The sequence below is a fragment of the Podarcis cretensis genome (assembly GCF_951804945.1).
Source record: "Podarcis cretensis genome assembly, chromosome: 8".
Taxonomy (NCBI): Eukaryota; Metazoa; Chordata; class Lepidosauria; order Squamata; family Lacertidae; genus Podarcis; species Podarcis cretensis.
In genome coordinates, this window is record NC_137177.1 from 25,418,706 (window position 1) to 25,437,857 (window position 19,152).

The 19,152-nt window shown below is 39.2% G+C and overlaps 1 protein-coding gene across 36 annotated transcripts in view; it reads right to left on the reverse strand.

The window, feature by feature from the left end:
• Nucleotides 1-19,152, reverse strand: part of EPB41 (erythrocyte membrane protein band 4.1) — a 111,757-nt gene that overhangs the window by 35,713 nt on the left and 56,892 nt on the right. For 17 of the 36 annotated variants that reach the window (XM_079985942.1, XM_079985944.1, XM_079985945.1 and 14 more), the window contains 11 exons: nucleotides 17,029-17,116; nucleotides 14,692-14,844; nucleotides 14,378-14,475; nucleotides 13,236-13,408; nucleotides 12,348-12,464; nucleotides 10,421-10,537; nucleotides 9,514-9,639; nucleotides 7,768-7,973; nucleotides 4,470-4,526; nucleotides 4,292-4,333; nucleotides 3,493-3,555 (listed from right to left, as the gene is read on the reverse strand). In XM_079985942.1, the coding sequence (XP_079842068.1) occupies nucleotides 3,493-3,555; nucleotides 4,292-4,333; nucleotides 4,470-4,526; nucleotides 7,768-7,973; nucleotides 9,514-9,639; nucleotides 10,421-10,537; nucleotides 12,348-12,464; nucleotides 13,236-13,408; nucleotides 14,378-14,475; nucleotides 14,692-14,844; nucleotides 17,029-17,116 (1,240 nt within the window). The remainder of the gene's footprint in view (nucleotides 1-3,492; nucleotides 3,556-4,291; nucleotides 4,334-4,469; nucleotides 4,527-7,767; nucleotides 7,974-9,513; nucleotides 9,640-10,420; nucleotides 10,538-12,347; nucleotides 12,465-13,235; nucleotides 13,409-14,377; nucleotides 14,476-14,691; nucleotides 14,845-17,028; nucleotides 17,117-19,152) is intronic. The other 19 variants (XM_079985937.1, XM_079985935.1, XM_079985911.1 and 16 more) reach the window with 18 other exon arrangements.

Sequence of the window (19,152 nt, forward strand, 5' to 3'; positions counted from 1 at the left end):
CGTTTCAGTTAACATAAACAGGGCCTCATCGTTAAAGAGGGTTACCCAATACTAATGGAATCTAACAGTGACAGTAAATCTGTGACTCTCCAGCAGGAATATAACCCCCATCTTCCCAGATCATTGACAAAGCAGGCAAAATCTGAAGGGGAACAGATTCCCCATCCCTGCTCTTACATGTAAGAGCTCCAGTCATAAAGCTGTTTTTTACTCCAGAAATATTTATAGAAAGGAGACCATTTTAGTCTGTTGTTTTTGCTGCAAAGGGTAATTTAATTTTAATATATTAAATATTCATCTTTAAAGTGTCACAAAACTTGGTTGTTTTTATTCCAAAATATTTTAAATGGCCAGCTTTTATATTTTCTGAGGCAGTTTTGTATAATCCAAGATCTACCTCCTCCCCAAAAGCCTATACAATTAATTAATTAGTTAAGTCATGCCCTATGATTTCAATGGTTCTGCTCTGAGGACCATGGCTGCCAGGGCTTCATTGCAAGATCATGCCACCTGAAAGAGCAAAAGGGAGTTTTTCATTATCAAGTGTGCCACTGCTTCAAAGGATCATATGGTGATTTAAATCTAAGACAAACTGCACAAATTGAAAACTGGAGAATGGCAGATCGTAAGGTGTTTAACTAGGTCTTGTGTGCTTCTTTTAAATGTTGTTGTGATCATCCCTGTGGTCTGATAAGATAAGTCAAAACACTCAGGTGCTTCAGTGGATCACTCTTCTTTCCTAAACACAATCAGATGGAACTGAACTTGCTTGTCCGATACACAAAGTCAAAAAGAAAAAAATAACCACAATCAAGGTTATAATTAGAGGAGTTTTTGTTTTTTATTTGATGACCAGTGAACACCTGCAACAAAACAGTTAAGAGTCAGACCAGGCATGTGAATGGGAGTTGGTAGTAGGCACTGGATCATACAGAGCCTTATATGGCTACGGGAAGGTAACAGTACTGGAAAGAGACATGTGCAAGAAGTTATAAAACCTCAACTGGAAGGAGGTAATAGATTAAACTATCAAATAAAGGACAGACTAAAATGTCATGGGTGAAATTTTCACCACCTCTTGCCAGAAGAACTCTTCTTGACTGGATTACAGACCATTTTACTGATGTCCAAAAGTTCTGCACTGTAGCAATCAAACCCAAAAGCTGTAAATCACTAAATTAAACTTCAAAAAGTAGTTAGTGCATTTTAAAAGAAGTGACACTGTTTACGAAACTCCTATTAGCTGCTATTTCTGTAAACGTGGATAAAAACACATAGCACATAAGAATGGAGTCAGTATTAAGAAGCCACACATCTCCAAATATCAGTAATATATGATTGGAATGTTCAACACTTCCAAGATCTGTGGGTTACAAATTTAATTGGTATTAATCTGAAGGCAAGGTAGCCATGATCTATACTGTGTAGTCAAAGCAACATAAAATTTAGTGGTTCTAGAATAACAAGAAATACAAAAAAAGTTAAATTAGTTGAAATATAGCAAATGGCCTATGCGAGGAAAATAGCCCCACTCTGCTGTGTGAAAGCAGCTGTCTACACTTTTTAAAACATGCATTCAGAGAAAAAGCTTATGTGATGACATTCTATTTCCAGGTTTTAAAATTATTTGCAGAATTAAGACATAAACTACTATAATATCAGTGCTTTTAAATGCTACTGAATGATTTGTTAATTTTGGGGAGATGGAATATATCTCCCAAGAATCATATTAGTACTAATTTGGTGGTAGAGTACATGTTCTTCAGGAAAAGGTTCCAGGTTCAGTCCCTGTCATCTCCAGATACGGCTGGGAAAAACTTATATCTGAAACCTAGAGAGGCATTACCCGTTAGCATAGGACAACTAAGCTAGGTAAACCAATTGTTTGACTTGGAACAAGGTACTTTCCAATGATCATCCAGCAATTATGCATTCAGAATGCTCCTTGGGCTTGATCTCCTGCCACTGTCACTAGTTTTTTTTAAAGCAGTACTGTCCTTTTACATAAAAAAATGTAAGAGCATACAAATGCCCCAGCAGAAACTAAAGTACACAAAATAAATGCAGTACACCTAGCCTCAGTGAACTGAAAAGAATGAAAATGGTGAAGCAGAACTGCTTGGTGGATTGTGACCATGGTTCCCTAGTAATTCTACTAGATATATTGCAAATCACTAAGATGGCAGAGCTTAGTTTGCTGGGGAAACAGTCCTTGGTACTAAAATAAACATAAATTGCAGGTAGCTTTGAAGTCAGCTGTCCAGGACAGAAATCCTCAAACTAGAGGAAGATTGCCATTTGCAACTTTGGGTGGGATGGAAGACAGGCATACTCTCCAATCACTAGGTATTACTACTCAATTTGCTTCTACTGACAAACCCTTATAACTTTCCTTTATGCAGGATATGAAATTAAATATCCAGTTCTGCTAATACTTTTCTTGTACTCTTCCTTACAAGGTACCCTGAGTTCCAGTTAGTGCTAGAGCCAAATCTGAGTAACTGTTTACTTTTGTTCTTTCAAAAGGAAAAGCATCAATTGATGGTCTCTTTGGTAGAACCTTAGACCACATTTTGCATATAGCATGCATAGTCTGCCCTAATTTAAGGCTGCAATCCTATACGTAGTTTCTTGGGAGTAAGGCTACTGTCCTCAATCAGATTCACACTGGAAATCTAGGCAACACCTCTGCCTACTTACAGAGTGGGCTTTTCTACCAGGAAGATTCCTCCACCACTACCCTTCTTTTATTTTGTTTAGTGCCTAAAGAGTTATGAGGATCTTAAATATTTATCTACTGCTTTATAATGGCTTCATTAATCCCAATGAAAATATTACCCTACTGGTATTTCCTAATTTGTAGCAATTCTTCTACTATAACCAACAACTATCCCTCTATACACCAGGAGGGGGAGAATTGCCCTTCTGATGTTACTGAACCCTCAACTCCCATCAACCCCAGGGATGATGGGAGTTGTAGTCCAACAATATCTGGTGGACACAAGTTAGTCACCCATGCATCGTATCTTAAAGGAAAAGGCACTGAATAAAGATCAGGGCACAAATTTAGTGTTCTGTCAGAACCCTATTAATTATCTATTCTCAAGTTGGTAATGGGCTTACTGGAAATAGAATGGCATCACAAAATGCAACTCTGAAAACTTGGCTACTTGCTTGGTTCCTCGTGGCCCTTGACTTTTTGTAGACAGCCATGTAATCAAGTCGTCGAGCTTTTAGAAAACACTCAAGTGAAAAACTATCCCAATCACATATTTTTCAGGTAAATTCAAGAAGAAAAATCTAAACAGGTAGGAAAAATGGCTGTATAGTGTCATGTTTATTGCATGCAAAAGCCTATTTCAACGTCTTCATGCAACAGCATGCAAAACAAAAACAAAACAAATGTAGCAGCAGAGGAGGAAAAAGAGTTCAGCAAAGAATGCAGAGGGTCCAGGCAAACGCAACCGAAAGAAGCTTCAAATTCATACAAACCTCCAACATTAAATTGCTATGTCTTATATAAATGTTTTCACCATCTAGTCTCTTTGATCTTTTCTGTGAAAGTGAAAGAAAGGGGGGGAACAAACAAAAAAAAAGCACAAAAAAAATTAAAAGGTTGTTGTTGCAGGAATTTGCAAATCGGAAAACGAAAAAGGTTAAATTAACGTTCGGAGAGCTGTGATATGCCAATGGGGTGTAGGGTATGGAGCCACAAGATCATGTGAAGAATCTGAGGGAAATGAAAAGTTTTGCCCGTGAATCATGGGGAAATGTAATGAGTTCCCTTTAAAAAAACAGTCCCTAGGGCTTCGCTGGCCTATTTGTGTTGTGAGCGTTCTCTCAGTAAAGAAATGATCATGCGCTTTCTGTGGAAGGCAATACATTTTGAGGAATACAGCTGCATGGGACATCAGAATGTCCTGCTGGGTTAAAATCGGTATTTATTAATATTAATAAATGATATACTTAAATATATGTATGCAATCTGAAATATTTTAATCTGTTCCTTCTTATATTACTTCTGCAGTCAAGCATTTTTCACTTCCTTAAATGCTGACTTTTCACAGTTCTCATAGATGAATGACTAGATTTTTATAAGGAGCCAAGAATTAAGTTGTTATCTGCAACGTGTAAAATCTAGTCCAAATCATCTGGACAGAGAAGACTGTAAATATAAATTAACAACTACTGATTTTTTAAAAGGCACGTGAAGCAACCAGGACACTGTCTTTTTAAATATGCATGAATGAGATGGTAATTTTGCTTTGATGAAAGTGAAGAAACAGCTAACCTTCCTCATTCTTATTGGTTCCTCCTCTTTTCCTGCACGCTGCTGTTTTGTGATAGATTATATAAAAAATGGGGAGAGGGAGGAAAAAATTGTTCATTTATTTATTTTGGAACTTTCATCTTTCAGCCTTAAAAATAAAAAATAAAATAAAGAATACAAGCAACCTAACCAGACAAACCTGATTTTGGTCACCATTTGTGGTGGGTACTGACACTTCGATATGCACTTTCCCCACCTACATTAAAAAAATAAAGTGGCAAAAACATTTTTTTGCTTTGTTAGTAGGATGTTGGAAACAGGTTTGTTTCAAAAACAGCTATTCGTTTTTGAAACATTTGTAAGCATGCATTAAGTAACATGCAGATTTTAAAGAGTTACAGAAATAAGTGACACCATACCTTTACAGTGACAATTTGTTAGTTCACCATAACTTACTTTGAATTTAACATTTTATAATGTTTTTATAGATATTTTTCAGAAATAAAATATATAGAGAGAAATAAAATACAGTAAGAAAACAATTTTGGAACAAGTTCTAGATTCAATTTTCCTATCCACTCTCTGATCAAAATTAAGGGTTAATACATTTTAATAATGCTAATGATGCTAATAATAATAATAATAATAATAATAATAATAAATTATTTATACCCCACCCATCTGGCTGGGTTTCCCCAGTCACTCTGCACGGCTCCCAACAGAATATATATAAAAAGTGACAAAACATCAAACATTAAAACCGTTCCTAAACAGGGCTGCCTTCAGATGCCTTCTAAAAGTCAGACATCTGATGGGAGGGCGTTCCACGGGGCAGGCGCCACTACCGAGAATCAATACCAAAGATCCCAAAAATTTCTTTAAACATGCCTAAATGCTTGCACACATCCAGTGTGTTTTTTCACTTATTCTCCCTTTGAAGACTGGAAAGAATATCACAACATACTGCCTAAACTTTTTCCCCACCCTAAACAGCTTGCCACATGGCCTGCTTCAAGATCCTTGAGCACGTGGAACTATTTATTTTATTTGTATGCAGTTTCGTAAGAGCTGTGAATAAATACCACAAAGCAATCGAACTCAAAACAACATGCACATGATCATATAATAAACATCAATATAATCACAAATAACTAAGTAGTTGTCTAGTTCTTTTGATCCCCAGTTTAAGAGTAATATACGTAAGGAAGTAACTCTTCTCACATATTTAAGGAACAATCTAATTTTAAAAGTTATATACTAATAGACATTTCGAGGGCACTTTTGGAGAGGCTCCCATGCAAGCCCCACTGGATATTTTTAGTATTAAAGTTTTTGTGTGCACAATCTGAAAGTGGACTCATGTGCTGCACCATAAACCAACTGTGAAACTCTCCCAAATTTTAAGTCTGGTTTGCAGTGAAGCATGATATATGTACATGGATATGCGCTTTTGGGTGGAGGAAAGAAGACTAAAACCCTACTATGTGAAAATCTAGCTACATGATCCTTTGGGATACAATGATTGAAATAAATGTACATTGTGTGGTGGTCCTATCAACTCCACTAATTCCTATCTGTCAACTTATTGACTTTATCTGAATTACTCCTATTTCTGGGTATACACACAAATACAGAACTGGTTCATGCTGTCAATTCTGGCTCCACTGAAAATGCCTTCTCAGCTGGTATTGCAATAGCTGAAAATGTATATCAATGGAGATTCTGGTTCTTATGTGACCATCTCCATACAAATCACTTGGAAAGCGCTGTAATGGAGATGAAAATGACCCTGAGAACTGGCTCTCAGATTTCCTGTTGGGTCATAAAAATGCCTTGCCGGAATTGACTCACCAGTGGGAAGCTAAATGCTCCACAGAACTCACAAGTAGAGCATGATCAATGGAAAGACCCATTCCCTGATATCATTGTATCTGGTGACAATGAATTATGCAGTGCAAATCATAGGGCGTCCTATTGTAGTGTCCTGAACTTGTTGGCAATCATAATCATTCAATGACCCACAAGTTCCAAAGCTGAGAAAATAATTTCACACCTTTTCCAAAAACCTCTCTTGCCTATTCCCCTCCCCTGATTATTCTTTAAGCTTAAAATACCCAACCTCTTCCAAAAGGCTTAAGAATTAATGCTACAAAGCCCTGCTCATTTCATTTGTCTTTTCCACTTTCTCCCAACTATAGGGACACAAGAACTATACCACACAGCCATTAACTGAAGTCACACCAACAAACGAAGTGTATGTTCTACTGTACATGACACAAATATATGTAAGAGATGAGCAGAAAAATGCTAAAGTAGTCCTCTCCTAAGAAGCTTCTATCATGGAGGGTTTTTTTTATATATCATGTAAAGAATGACAATCAACCTGTGTCTAGTTGTCAGCATAAAAAGAACTTGTTAATTCAGGGAAAGCAAATAAACTGACATTCTGTAGCTGCTGAAAGATTCAGTAAATGCACAAGCTCAGCCCAAGAACAGGCCTGATCACTGACCAGAATTAGTGGAATTGCAAAGGCAATCAAGCCATGTCATTACAAGTCATATGATCAAGCCATACATTTTGGTTTTGCTTTCTAGCAGGCCATAATTTGTAATAGCAATTAAGTCCCCATACACTCGTATAAAGTGTTGCATATCTTTGCAGCAAGAGTGTTAAAATCAGAACTTTTCATGGAGAAAATAGATTGTACCTCTCATCACAACAGTGTTGTCACCAAGCCCAAAGGACATCTGAGTACAGCCACAATATGGGACTTAAGAACAAAATTTTCTCCTTACTTCCTACAGATTTCAATGGGAGTAAAATATGTTTCACTGTTTTCAAATGCAGCACTGAGATCACTTGGGACACCAATAAAGCCATGTCCAATAAAGTCACTTGGGACACCAATAAAGCCATGTGCAAACTGTTTGCAAATGCCACAGTGAATACCAGAGTAGACCCCTCTGACAGAGCACAGGCATTTTGGAAGGAACCCAAAGACTCTGTGTTCTCAGAAGAGCCAGAAGGTGAGCAACTCTCTCCAGCTGCAGGTATGCAGAGTTGGAAAGTACAGTCATCCCCCTACCTAGGCAGAATAGTCAGACAGGAAAAAAGAAAGGACTACTGGAAAGTATTGGTTACAAGGTTCATATGGCATATTAGTCACAGTGGGAATTGTTTGGCCACTGAGGACAACTGTGACAAATGTTCAGCTTGAGCTTTCTCCTGTGTCAGGAGGCAGGGACAGGAGGGCTGGGCAAGTAGTGTAATCTGCCATTCCAACTCTAACCTACGTCCAGAATACAGAACAAAGAGAAAATAAGGGCACACTTTTCCTGGTGAGCCAAGGAGACACCTTTACTAGCTGCTTTTGGCAACAAGGTGTATTTGACGGACCCTGACTGAGATGAACTCCTACATAAAGGACCCTTCAACTTTATATTTTCCTCACACACAAGCAAACAATATATAATTTAACAGCGGTAGTCTAACATACCTGGGATCCTTCAGCAGGCTCTGTTTTGGTTTTCTCTGGCAGAGTTTGTTCGTGTTGTACCTCTTTTCTCTCCTTCTCAGCTTTAGTGACCACTGGCTCCTTGCTTTCAGATACAACTGGAGGAGTTGGTTCGGTTACATGGCTCTGAGCAATAGCTGGTGCAGATGTAGGCCGTGGGCTTCGGTCTGGTGTAACCACTGCTACTGCTGAGTAGAAATATATTTTGTTTTAGTGAGAGTGAGGCAAACCCCCAAAATCCGACCCCAAAGAATGAAAAAACCAGGAGGAAAGGAGTCACAGCAATGCAAAAGAAAGAAGTGCAAAGCAGCTGGCACTGGTTTAATGTGGAAGGCTAAGTTTGTTTTTAGCATGTGTTGAATAAAAGTTAAGAAACCAAAATTAGATATCACTCAAGAGCCACACACTTAAAATGCTAGTCAAATCCACACTGTAAAAGCACTTCATTTCAAATGCTGTTTTTATAAAAACAGCTAATTGTGGTTTGAATAATCACCAATGTTACAGCAAAAGCCAGATTACTGCTGTTTACCTAATACCAATACACTCAAAACCCAAGACCCAAGAAAATATGAACTTGTTGACTATAAACATGTTTGTTTAAAATGGTGGACAGGCCTCAACACTAATGGCCCTTGTGATGTGACTTGCAATACTGCAGTTCTTTCCTGTGCTGTGAGGATAGCATCAAAAGCCCTAGGTTGTATGGGAGAATCTACACCACCTTTCTACAAAACCTCCCTTGGAAACTGGGTCAATGCTTGCATCAGGAGGTGACACAATGTGGACTCTTCCTACATGATATTGGGCTGCTGACATGTTTGAAGTGCAGATGGGCACCACACAATAACAATGTCAGAGGGCGCTAAGAAAAACCGCTAAGGATGCAAGAGAATGTGCAAGTGCAGCACCACCTCCTGCTCCCAACACAAAACACATTAAATGTATTTAGTATTAATTAATAGCACCGAGAAATTCTTATCAGCCCACAATTGTATATGTTCCCCCAGAAGAGCCACTGCCTTCACAAAAGACATTTTCAAAGGTTAAATTCAAATACCAAGTACATGTTTAATCAATTAAATATACTTAATAATCAAAAACTAAGCTGCTCAAGTTAAAGTATGATCTTGGACACCAATCTATGTCTTGCACTCTTTAGCATTAACTAGAAGCACTGTAAGTATGGTCAAGAAATTGTGAGCAGGTTGTAGGATCATGCACTTCCTCCTCTGCCTATTAAGCTCTTTACGGACCCCAAAAGGCAGGAACCTTTTGTGTTTTCCCTCCGCACTGTGGGCCTACTCTGCTACTACTGGAAGTTCATGCTTACCTACACTGATCATGCAATTTCTCTAGAGTACGTAAAGTCAAGGGCCCCGCAAAACACAAACACCCCAGAGCATGCATTCTGCAAAGGTTAGAACGGCATTCAATCTACATACAGCCCTTTTCAAAACTGCTATATATGGATGTTCCCTAACTTTCACAATGCTATTTGGTGCTTAAAGAATGATGGTAATTTAAATTCTTCTTTAACAGTTCTCAACAGAGCTGTTGCTTCTTTGAAATCTCATACCATTCTGTGAGAGTGCCATGCCACTAGTAAGTTTTTGTCACTGCAGTGAGCACTAGTGAATTCTTAGGTGGTAGAAGCAAGAGAGAGTTTTTTAGCTACAAAGGAGAAAATATTAGCCACGCAAGTGTGAAAAGCTATCACTGTTATACCTGACTCCTCCTGAACTGTTTCAAGTAATAGCGGTTTTTGTTCTAGATTCTGCACCACAATTGTTTTTTCTTCCTTCTCCTCTTCTTTTATTGGGCTTATGTCAAACTTTTCAAGAACATGTATGGCTAAAAAAAGTTATGCATTCGTTTTAAAACTGTTAAGAATAAAAGGGAAAGACTACTAGGACTACATTTGCTGGCAAATCTTGCTTTGCCTGAATGCTAACCTTACAGAGTATTTATTATTCCTTATCTTAAGCTTTTAAGGGACGCAGGTGGCGCTGTGGGTTAAAGCCTCAGCGCCTAGGGCTTGCCGATCGAAAGGTCGGCGGTTCGAATCCCTGCGGCGGGGTGCGCTCCCGCTGCTCGGTCCCAGCGCCTGCCAACCTAGCAGTTCGAAAGCACCTCCGGGTGCAAGTAGATAAATAGGGACCGCTTACCAGCGGGAAGGTAAACGGCGTTTCCGTGTGCGGCTCTGGCTCTGGCTCTGGCTCTGGCCAGAGCAGCGATGTCACGCTGGCCACGTGACCCGGAAGTGTCTCCGGACAGCGCTGGCCCCTGGCCTCTTAAGTGAGATGGGCGCACAACCCCAGAGTCTGTCAAGACTGGCCCGTACGGGCAGGGGTACCTTTACCTTTACCTTTACCTATCTTAAGCTTTTAAAAATAAGATTCAAGTAATATGTTTCAATAAATCATGCACTATACAAAGACAGATACAACATAAAATTGCTATTGATTTATTTAGAAAGGTTGCATACTTTTGTGTATGGTATGGTTAGTTCAGCGACTATCGTGTGGGGTTTATATTATTGATATTAGCCTTTAGGATCTTAATATTCTCAACAGGGGAGAAAGCAGAAAGGAATGTTAAACCACACTCATATGAGAAGCTGTCACACTTGTACCTGACTGTTTTTCTAATGATTCCACTAATTTTGTTTCTGGAACAGGAACTTTAAATACTTCAAACTTCAGCTCTTCCTCAGTCACTATTTTTTCAAAATTCTCAAGCGTATCTTTCGCTAGAAGAATTGCACAGTTAATAAACCGCCAGTAAGATTTCAATTTTTAAAACCCTCTAGGTTGTATCAAAGTTTTACTCAAAGCAGACCCATTTAAATTAATGGGCCTACCTAAGTTGTTGTTGTCGGTGTTTACTGTTCATTGGATTTCTTACCTACCCTTCACCCTAAGGTTCCAGAAAATGTTACAATAATATAAAAATACATTATTAAAACACAGTTTTAAAAAATAATTTCAGACTAACGGTATGGGTCCTAAAATCTCTCTCTCTCTCAGGTGTCAAAGGCCAGGGTAGAGAGCTGGAGCTTTAGCGTATGACAAAAGCTATACTGTGAAAGTGCCAGCTGTATCTCTGTATGGAGAGAATTCCATAGCTTAGAGGCTGCCACGGAAAATGTCCTCACCTGGATCACCAACCTTCAAACTTCTGAGGGTGACAGAACTACAAAGGCTGCTGCTGCCTTTTGACAATCCTAACACTTGATATATTAGTCATGTCCATTAATTTCAATGGGTTTACTCTGAGTATGACTAACTGGATACAACCGTTCCTCTAAAATGCGAAAGTCCAATAGTCAGCCAACAGGCAGAGCTTTAAAAAAAGTTTTACCTATATGAAGAATTTAGTGTATTAGTGGTACAATCATTATGGTTATATTGTTCTTATCTACAACAGAGGCACACATCTGAGAAAAATACAGTTTGTTTAAAGTCACTTAAGAAGTTAGATCCCCATCACAACTCCACCACCTGCACACTAAAATAAGTACAAAGAGCATGCTTTTGTATGAGCTAAGATGTTGTTCTGTAGGAGGCCACATCTCTCAAGTACTTTTGTTCAGCCTTATAGTATGCAATGTTAATACTGTGCACAAGAAATGATTCTCCAGTGCTCAAATAATAAAAAACCCACTAGATTTCTAAAATGAATTCATGCAGAAAGAAATGTACAGGGATAAACCCTACTTCATTTGCATAAAGCTAAAGAGGAGCTCCCAATATCAATAAGCAGAATGCTCAGACTAGATCCTGTTGATAAGAATATAACAGAAGAACGTGAAAGGTGAGCGTGAAGAAGCCAAACTGAAAACTAGTTCAAGACCCATTGTAAGAGTCTTTTCATTACGTCAGAAATGTGCTCAGCTAACATAGCAAATGCAAATGTATATTAGATGAGAAGCTATGCAGTTTCTAAGTATCAGTTTTTGGGGAAAGTATTATGAAAAATTATATGTCTTTAGAGACACACTTAAGTTTTGGTAAGAAACTTAAGACCTCATTAACATGAATTCTGAAACAACTGAAAGAAGCAAGCGTGTCCTATACACCTGGGAGAGTTTGAATACAATTTTAGGGTTACAAATCTATTATTTTCCAGCACAGCAATTACAAAGCTCTCAGTCTGAGAATTCAGATGTGGGGTGGTGAGGGGCAAGAGTGTGGGGGGGGGGGACAGCTCCATCTCAAGTTCTTTTCTTTCCATTCCATTATGTTGCAATTTGATACAGCATGAGCAAATATTTGTATTTCAGTCACCTGACTATTAATTCAAAGTGCAAAGCATTTTTGCCAGTCCTCTGAAATCTATGCTACTGCTGATGCAAGGGCTTTTATGGAGTGAAGTACAGAAGTGGCCAACTGTGTTCTGACCAATTAAGACATTGTTTTATTTCTTTGAAGGGGAAAAAATGGGTGCCAGAACATATGAAGCATTTCAGATTCAGATAAGATGTCTCAGCTCATGAAAGGATAGAAAAGGCACCGCAGAGGCAAGAAGAGAGAGAGAATCAGAGCTACCCACAGCGATACCTGGCTTCTCTCGAATTTGTTCCACAGGTTCTGATTCCGGAACCCCAACCAACACCACATCCTCCTGCTTCTCCTCCTCTACGGGTCTGAACTCTATTTTTTGAGAGCCACGTTTAGCTGAAGAAATTGTGTACATGTTACAGAATATTCAGGATATAGTATATATAAAGAGAACATTGTAGATTTTAGTCTGGATATAATTATTGTTTGCTCTTATTCTTTGTTGTTGGTTCTTCAATTTGAGTTTCAGCAGGGCAATGATGGAAAGTGGAATTTTGCCTCATTCCAAAATAATTTACTTTATCTCAAATTGTACAGCTGTTAGTTATAATTAACAGGATGCATTCAAAGGCACACGATTTAATTTGGGGGGAGGATAATATAAAAGCTACCTTTATGAACGTTCAGAATTTTAGAGTCTAGTTCTTACATTATCTCAACAGCTTGGGATTCATTACAAAGCAAGTCCTTCTCATGCCTTGTCCCGTGTAACCTTGGACTAAATGTGAAGAGCCTATGTTGTGACTTCTCCTCACACGAGCATAAATGCTATTAGAAACCGGCTCCTCACATTTCCCAACAGAGAAGGCATGGAGTTGCAGTGGCACCCATGTGTTCAGGATGTGGTAAGAACTGTGTATAAGTTACTGAGTTCTACATTCTTTCTTCCCCTAGGGCACATACCATGGACAACCTTGTAAAACAAATTAATTTAATAATTTAAAAAAGAAAACACCACTTGATAAAGAAAAAACCTTTAAACGAATATGAACATCTGACAACCAAATTAAACTGAAGCTCTGAGCAGAATCTGTAAACCGAAAATCTACCGATTAAGACTAGTATAAGGGGGTCCCTATAGCAAAGCAGGGAAGTTTAGGTACTCACCGCCATCAAGACTTCTAGAGGCCCGTTTACTTGCTGTCCGTTCAAACTGTGGTGCAGGTCTGTCAATCAGGGCACTAGCTTGTCTTGTCTGTGCCTGTGTCCGACCACTGTATCGAAATTTTGAACCCAATACCAGGAACCTGCTCTTGGGAATTGCTTCAGTGGATGTTAGCCTAAAATGCATGTGAATATTTCCACATTATTCATCTCCAACCAATAATGACAAGTCAAATAAGATCCAGCATGGTGGCAATTACTGTATTTGCATAAGATAAACCCATAGGAACTTAAATTGTATGAGTTAGACCATGGTGGCCATCACAACCCCAATGGTGTCACCAAGTGCTCCCCCTATATTTCCCCCACATATGAGTACCATTCACTCATATGAGAAAAATAAACAACTGCACTTAGGGTAACAAGCCATGGGGAAAGGTCACAGTTCAGCAGTAGAGCAGATGTTTTGCATGCAGAAGGGCTGGGAGGAACTGCTACCTGAAACCCAGGGGAACCACTTCCAGTTCATGTCAACAATACTGAGGAATCAATAGTCTGCTCCAGTATAACGCAGCTTCCTATAATCTTAGCATTACATTGAATGAAGACAATGACTCATCCAAGATGGTTCTGAGAAAGCCATGTGGAGATCTGAACCCAGGTCCCCCTAGTTCACCCACCCTACTGTACCACACTGGTCCTCAGTTAATGAAATCCCTTTATGAGCACTCATTCCTAATACCACATTCTCATTTCTTCATTCTTCCTATGGTAAAAGTTGACTACCTATATTTTATTAAGCATTTGCAGATTAATGGCCTTAGCTCAGTGGCAGAACATCGCTTTGCGTACAGAAGGTCCCCAGAATGTCCAGGTAGGGCTAAGAAAGACTCTTCCCTGGAACCCTGGAGAGCTGCTGCCAGTCAGTGTAGACAATACTGAGCTAGATGGACCAAGGGTTTGACTAGGTGTAAGGCAGCTTCCTATGTTCCTGCTTTCCTGTCTGAACAATTCTGTGCAAATTAGAGGCTTCCTTCGCAACTCCTGACAATGTATACCAACAACTGGAATAAAAACTTACAGCTTTTACACACACACACACACACACACCATTTGTCATATTGGATGGGGGAAAAGAAACATACCTGAAAAATGTATGATGCTCAACACAAACTTTCCACAGCTTCTTAGCTGCCCGATAACTAGGAAGCTTGAATCCAATTGTACTTTCATATTGTTCATGCTGTAGAGAGCAACAGTACAGAGTAAGTTTGAGGACAGCCTCACATAAAGTGCATTGTAAGTATCAAGCCAGAAAACTATCATGTTAGACCTCTGTCCACTGCAATACAATTTGGACAATCTGCAGAACAGTTCATTTGCTCTGTCAATATTTTTCTTAGACAGAAGTCAGATTTTTTAAAAAGGAATGAAAATAGTATATAACTCCAAAGCCTACCTCGCCAGGTCGAATTTTGATAAAAAAGCTGCTGCGCTTGTAGGAAATCTTCAACACTTTGGGCCAAGGGAAACGGTTGATTCTCAATTTATCTTTGTAGACAAGAAGGCCACTGGAGCAGACTCCCAAAGTAATATCCACACCTTCCAAGTCCTACAAAAGCAGAGTTTGGAACACACTTCACACATGTTGACAACATGTATTTGCAGACATGGCAACTCTTTCCACTACCTCTTATGTGAAAAACGCTTCTCCCTAAGTGTCCTGTACTGCATTATCTTCAAACAATTGATTATCAGGGGGACCTCTGTAGGTCCTGTTACTGAGAATCACTGTCCCAGACGGAAGAGCAATGACAAAAAGGCCATAAGCAAGTTTATTTATAAGTCCTAGGGTAGAAAGAAAATTCTACTTAGGCTATATACACACTACCAGGAACTGACTTTTCTACTCACAAAAATAGAAAGATTCAAGTGGAAATAGATGAGTGAAAAACTTCCACCCCCGGACAAGCTATTTTTGTTTAGAAACTAGGATACTAGGACACCCAGCAGTCACAGTTGTGCTCTGATTATTTAATGATTGGCTCAGTACAAAAGCATCAATACTAAAATCTTTCCAGTCGAGTTTTTATTGACCATCTCATTAAGATTATTCTGCCACACAGTGACAAATTTAGATCTTTTCAAAAAATACAACTCACCTTTCTGAACCAAAGACTACTTAATGCACAATCAACTATAAAACACCAATTTAAAAAAAAACTTTATCTAGCAGCATAATACACACAGGCCAATAAAATACATTTAATATGCTCCATGCCCTATAACAGGTCCCACAAGCTCAAAGCAACTGGGTATGATGGAACATCACCTGCAGAATTCAAGAGATTCTAGAGCAATGATGAGTTCTAATGAAACTCCCTCCTTTGGGTAGAGAATAATGAGGGTGTACAGGCTAGCAATCAAATACATGTCTACTTAGAAGTAAGCCCCATTCAGTTTAATGGAACTTACTCCTAAGTGTGTACAGGACTGCAGCTTATGTCTTTGTGGGACAGTCACTCAGATACACTACAGAATGAAATGTGACAGCAGATTCCATAGGAATGAATTCACCCCAAAGTATCCAACAGACCCTTATCTATAAACTGAAAGATATACTGATTTAGTTACTATGTGGTTGTAAACATCAAATATATAGCAACCATTTTTAAACGGTCAAGAATGTTATTTCTGAATGAGGTATGAACTCTGTCATCTGTAGGGCGGACACCACATTTTAGGCTGTAAACCCATTCCAAGTATGATTAGATTAACTAGATCACATGAGGAATTCCTTGGCTTCAACCTCTGTTGCAATAATCCAAAATTGTCATGCCTAGCCATGAACCAGTACCATACAGATAGTTCTCGGAGAACAAACCCAACACCCTTTACAGTGGTACCTCAAATTACATACACTTCAGGTTACATACACTTCGGGTTACAGACTCCGCTAAGTCAGAAATAGTACCTCGGATTAAGAACTTTGCTTCAGGATGAGAACAGAAATTGTGCTTCGGCAGCGCGGCAGCAGCAGGAGGCCCCATTAGCTAAAGTGGTGCTTCAGGTTAAGAACCATTTCAGGTTAAGAACAGACCTCCAGAACGAATTAAGTACTTAACCCAAGGTACCACTGTACATCAAAGATATGGGGGAGGAGGCAAGATCCCTTGGAACAAGTGCTGAGGATCACCTGGAAGGAATCTCCAGAGGGAGATTTGCTGAAGAACCATCAGTATTGTCAGAGGAGGAAGTAAAATCCCACCCCCAGCCCTTGAGAATGTCAGTGCCAAAAGGTCCAAGTCCAGGTTGAAGAGTAACAACACAGCATGTGTCTATGGATCTAGCATAGAGGTCTCATTGAGAGCAAGCAAGACTGGAAACAACAGCTGTGGTCCAGGAAGGCCGCTGTCCATTTGACTTGGAAACAACATAGATCTCTGGTTTCTTGAATCTGAACCTAGTCTCCTCTGCCTGCTGTGTTGTATCCTTGCCTGGATTTGACCTGGGACTGTTACCTGCCTTTGTCTATGGATTACAGTATGGTCCTGTGCATGACCTTTGCTTGTTTTGGACACTGCTGGAACATCATCCCAGTTCTCTGTGAATATCTTGGGAGAAGACATACTTCTCTGGACGGGATCCTAGACCCTGAGGGGCACCTACTGGAGCATGACAAAAACCAAGAACCCTCCCTACTCATGGTATCGAGTAGGAGGGAAAAGATGAAAACCAAGGGCTTTGCACATTAAAAGTAAAAATATTGTGATATGAAACAAGTATTTTCTTCTACCTTGGCGTGATGAAGATCAACTCCATACATAGACAGCTTTTTGGCATTCTCAAGAAATTCCAGATCAGCTTGAGCAGGAGTCATACATCTACAGAAATATAATGGAAAATGATACAGCAAGCCCACTATTTGCTTACTTCGCAGGGTGGTTTAAAAAAAATAAATCATTAGCAGATACTACAGTACATGCATTTATCAAAAGAAATAAAAAAATGGACCCTGCAAACCTCTTGTTTTTTTAACCCTTCAGTGAGTTCTTTAGCACTAGAATGGTAACTTTCTAAAATAATAATTATTATTGTTATACAACATCCTAGGAATTATCTATTTGCTACAGATTCTCCAAAAGAGGCTAGCTTGCAAGAATGTGGTTAACAAATTAAACTAGACAAACTAAAGAAGACAGAAACATATGGCCAAAAGGTACCAGAAAAATGTATCTCAGATATGTGTACAATAAAAACATTGGAACAGTAGGGGAGTAAAAAAAAGTAATAAATCAACAAATCAATAACAAAGCAGTTAAGGTTACAAACTTATGCATGGCTTCCTGGGAGTGAACTTCACTTAACACAGTGCCAGTTTCTTGAGTAACCAGGCTTAGAACTAAGCTGCAGCTCTTGAAAATTAAAAGCAAGGGCATATGAAATCACTTAAGGGAAAAGACATGCTAGGGACAAGTAAAGTAAATATGGAGTTATGTGAACTTATGCTCAATATGAGGCTGTTTTCTGTCTTGAACTTTACTAACAAACTTCATCTCAGTGGTACAGCAAGACAGCGCTTCACAGATGCTTTGTTTAAATGTTTAAACCTCCCACCTCCTTTCTAGTCTTGCTGTGTATTCATGGAACAGAAGGACTGGTGTATTTATAGAAGTTATTCCTAACAGTATGAGACGTCTCTTCCAGCCATATGGTGCATTGAGAATTGAGCCACAATCTATTACTGAAAAGAGTTTCAAAATACACATCAGGGTAACTGTAACAAGTATTGTTATAAAATATTTTTTATCCAGCTCAAGCATCAAAAATGCTTTGAAGTGAGTCTTAAATCACACCCAGTGCGAAGTTCCATGTCATTTTTTTATGTTAATTAAACATAAGTCCAATTGAAGATCCATACACACGGGTTTGAATAATTCACAACAGTAGCACAATTAAGGAATGCTTCACATGAAATGGACAAAAGATAATCTCCAATGGGGGGGGCATGTTTGAAGGCCTTGAAAGTATTTTGCAAATGTCTGGAAGCTACTTCACAGAACAGGTTTCAAATACTTGTACTTGTCTTCACACTTACACGTTCTTCAACTTTATCTTATTTTTATTTTATTTTTTTGGTGCGTGCAACTTAGAACAGGAGAAGCCAATATGGCCCCCTCCAGATGTTGCTGCCAGCATGGCCAATGGTCAGGAATGGTGGGAGTTGCTGTCCAACAACATCTGGAGGTCACTATACTGACAATCCCCGACTTACAAGAAACAAATGAAGAAAAATCTGCTTCCTGACCCCTGCAGCAGTCTCAATGCTAGTCATCAGGCTTAGTTTCTGGGGTACCAATTGTTACTGGGGACCTGGATTTTTGCACCCCTATTCACCCCTATATGAAATTTCTTTTTAGCATATTTATTTTATTATTTCAATTTCTATTCGGCCCCTCATTGATCCAAAATCCCAGGGAGGTTTACAATAAGTATCATAAGCATCAATAAAATGAAGCTAATAATAATAATAATAATAATAATAATAATAATAATAATAAATTATTTATACCCCGCCCATCTGGCTGGGCCTCCCCAGCCACTCTGGGCGGCTTCCATAGAAAGCAAAAATACAGTAAAATATCACACGTTAAAAACTTCCCTGAACAGGGCTGCCTTAAGATGTCTTCTGAATGTCAGGTAGTTGTTTATCGCTTTGACATCTGCTGGAAGGGCGTTCCACAGGGCGGGCGCCACTACCGAGAAGGCCCTCTGCCTGGTTCCCTGTAGCTTTGCTTCTCACAATGAGGGAACTGCCAGAAGGCCCTCGGCGCTGGACCTCAGCGTCCGGGCAGAATGATGGGGGTGGAGACGCTCCTTCAGGTATACTGGACCGAGGCCGTTTAGGGCTTTAAAGGTC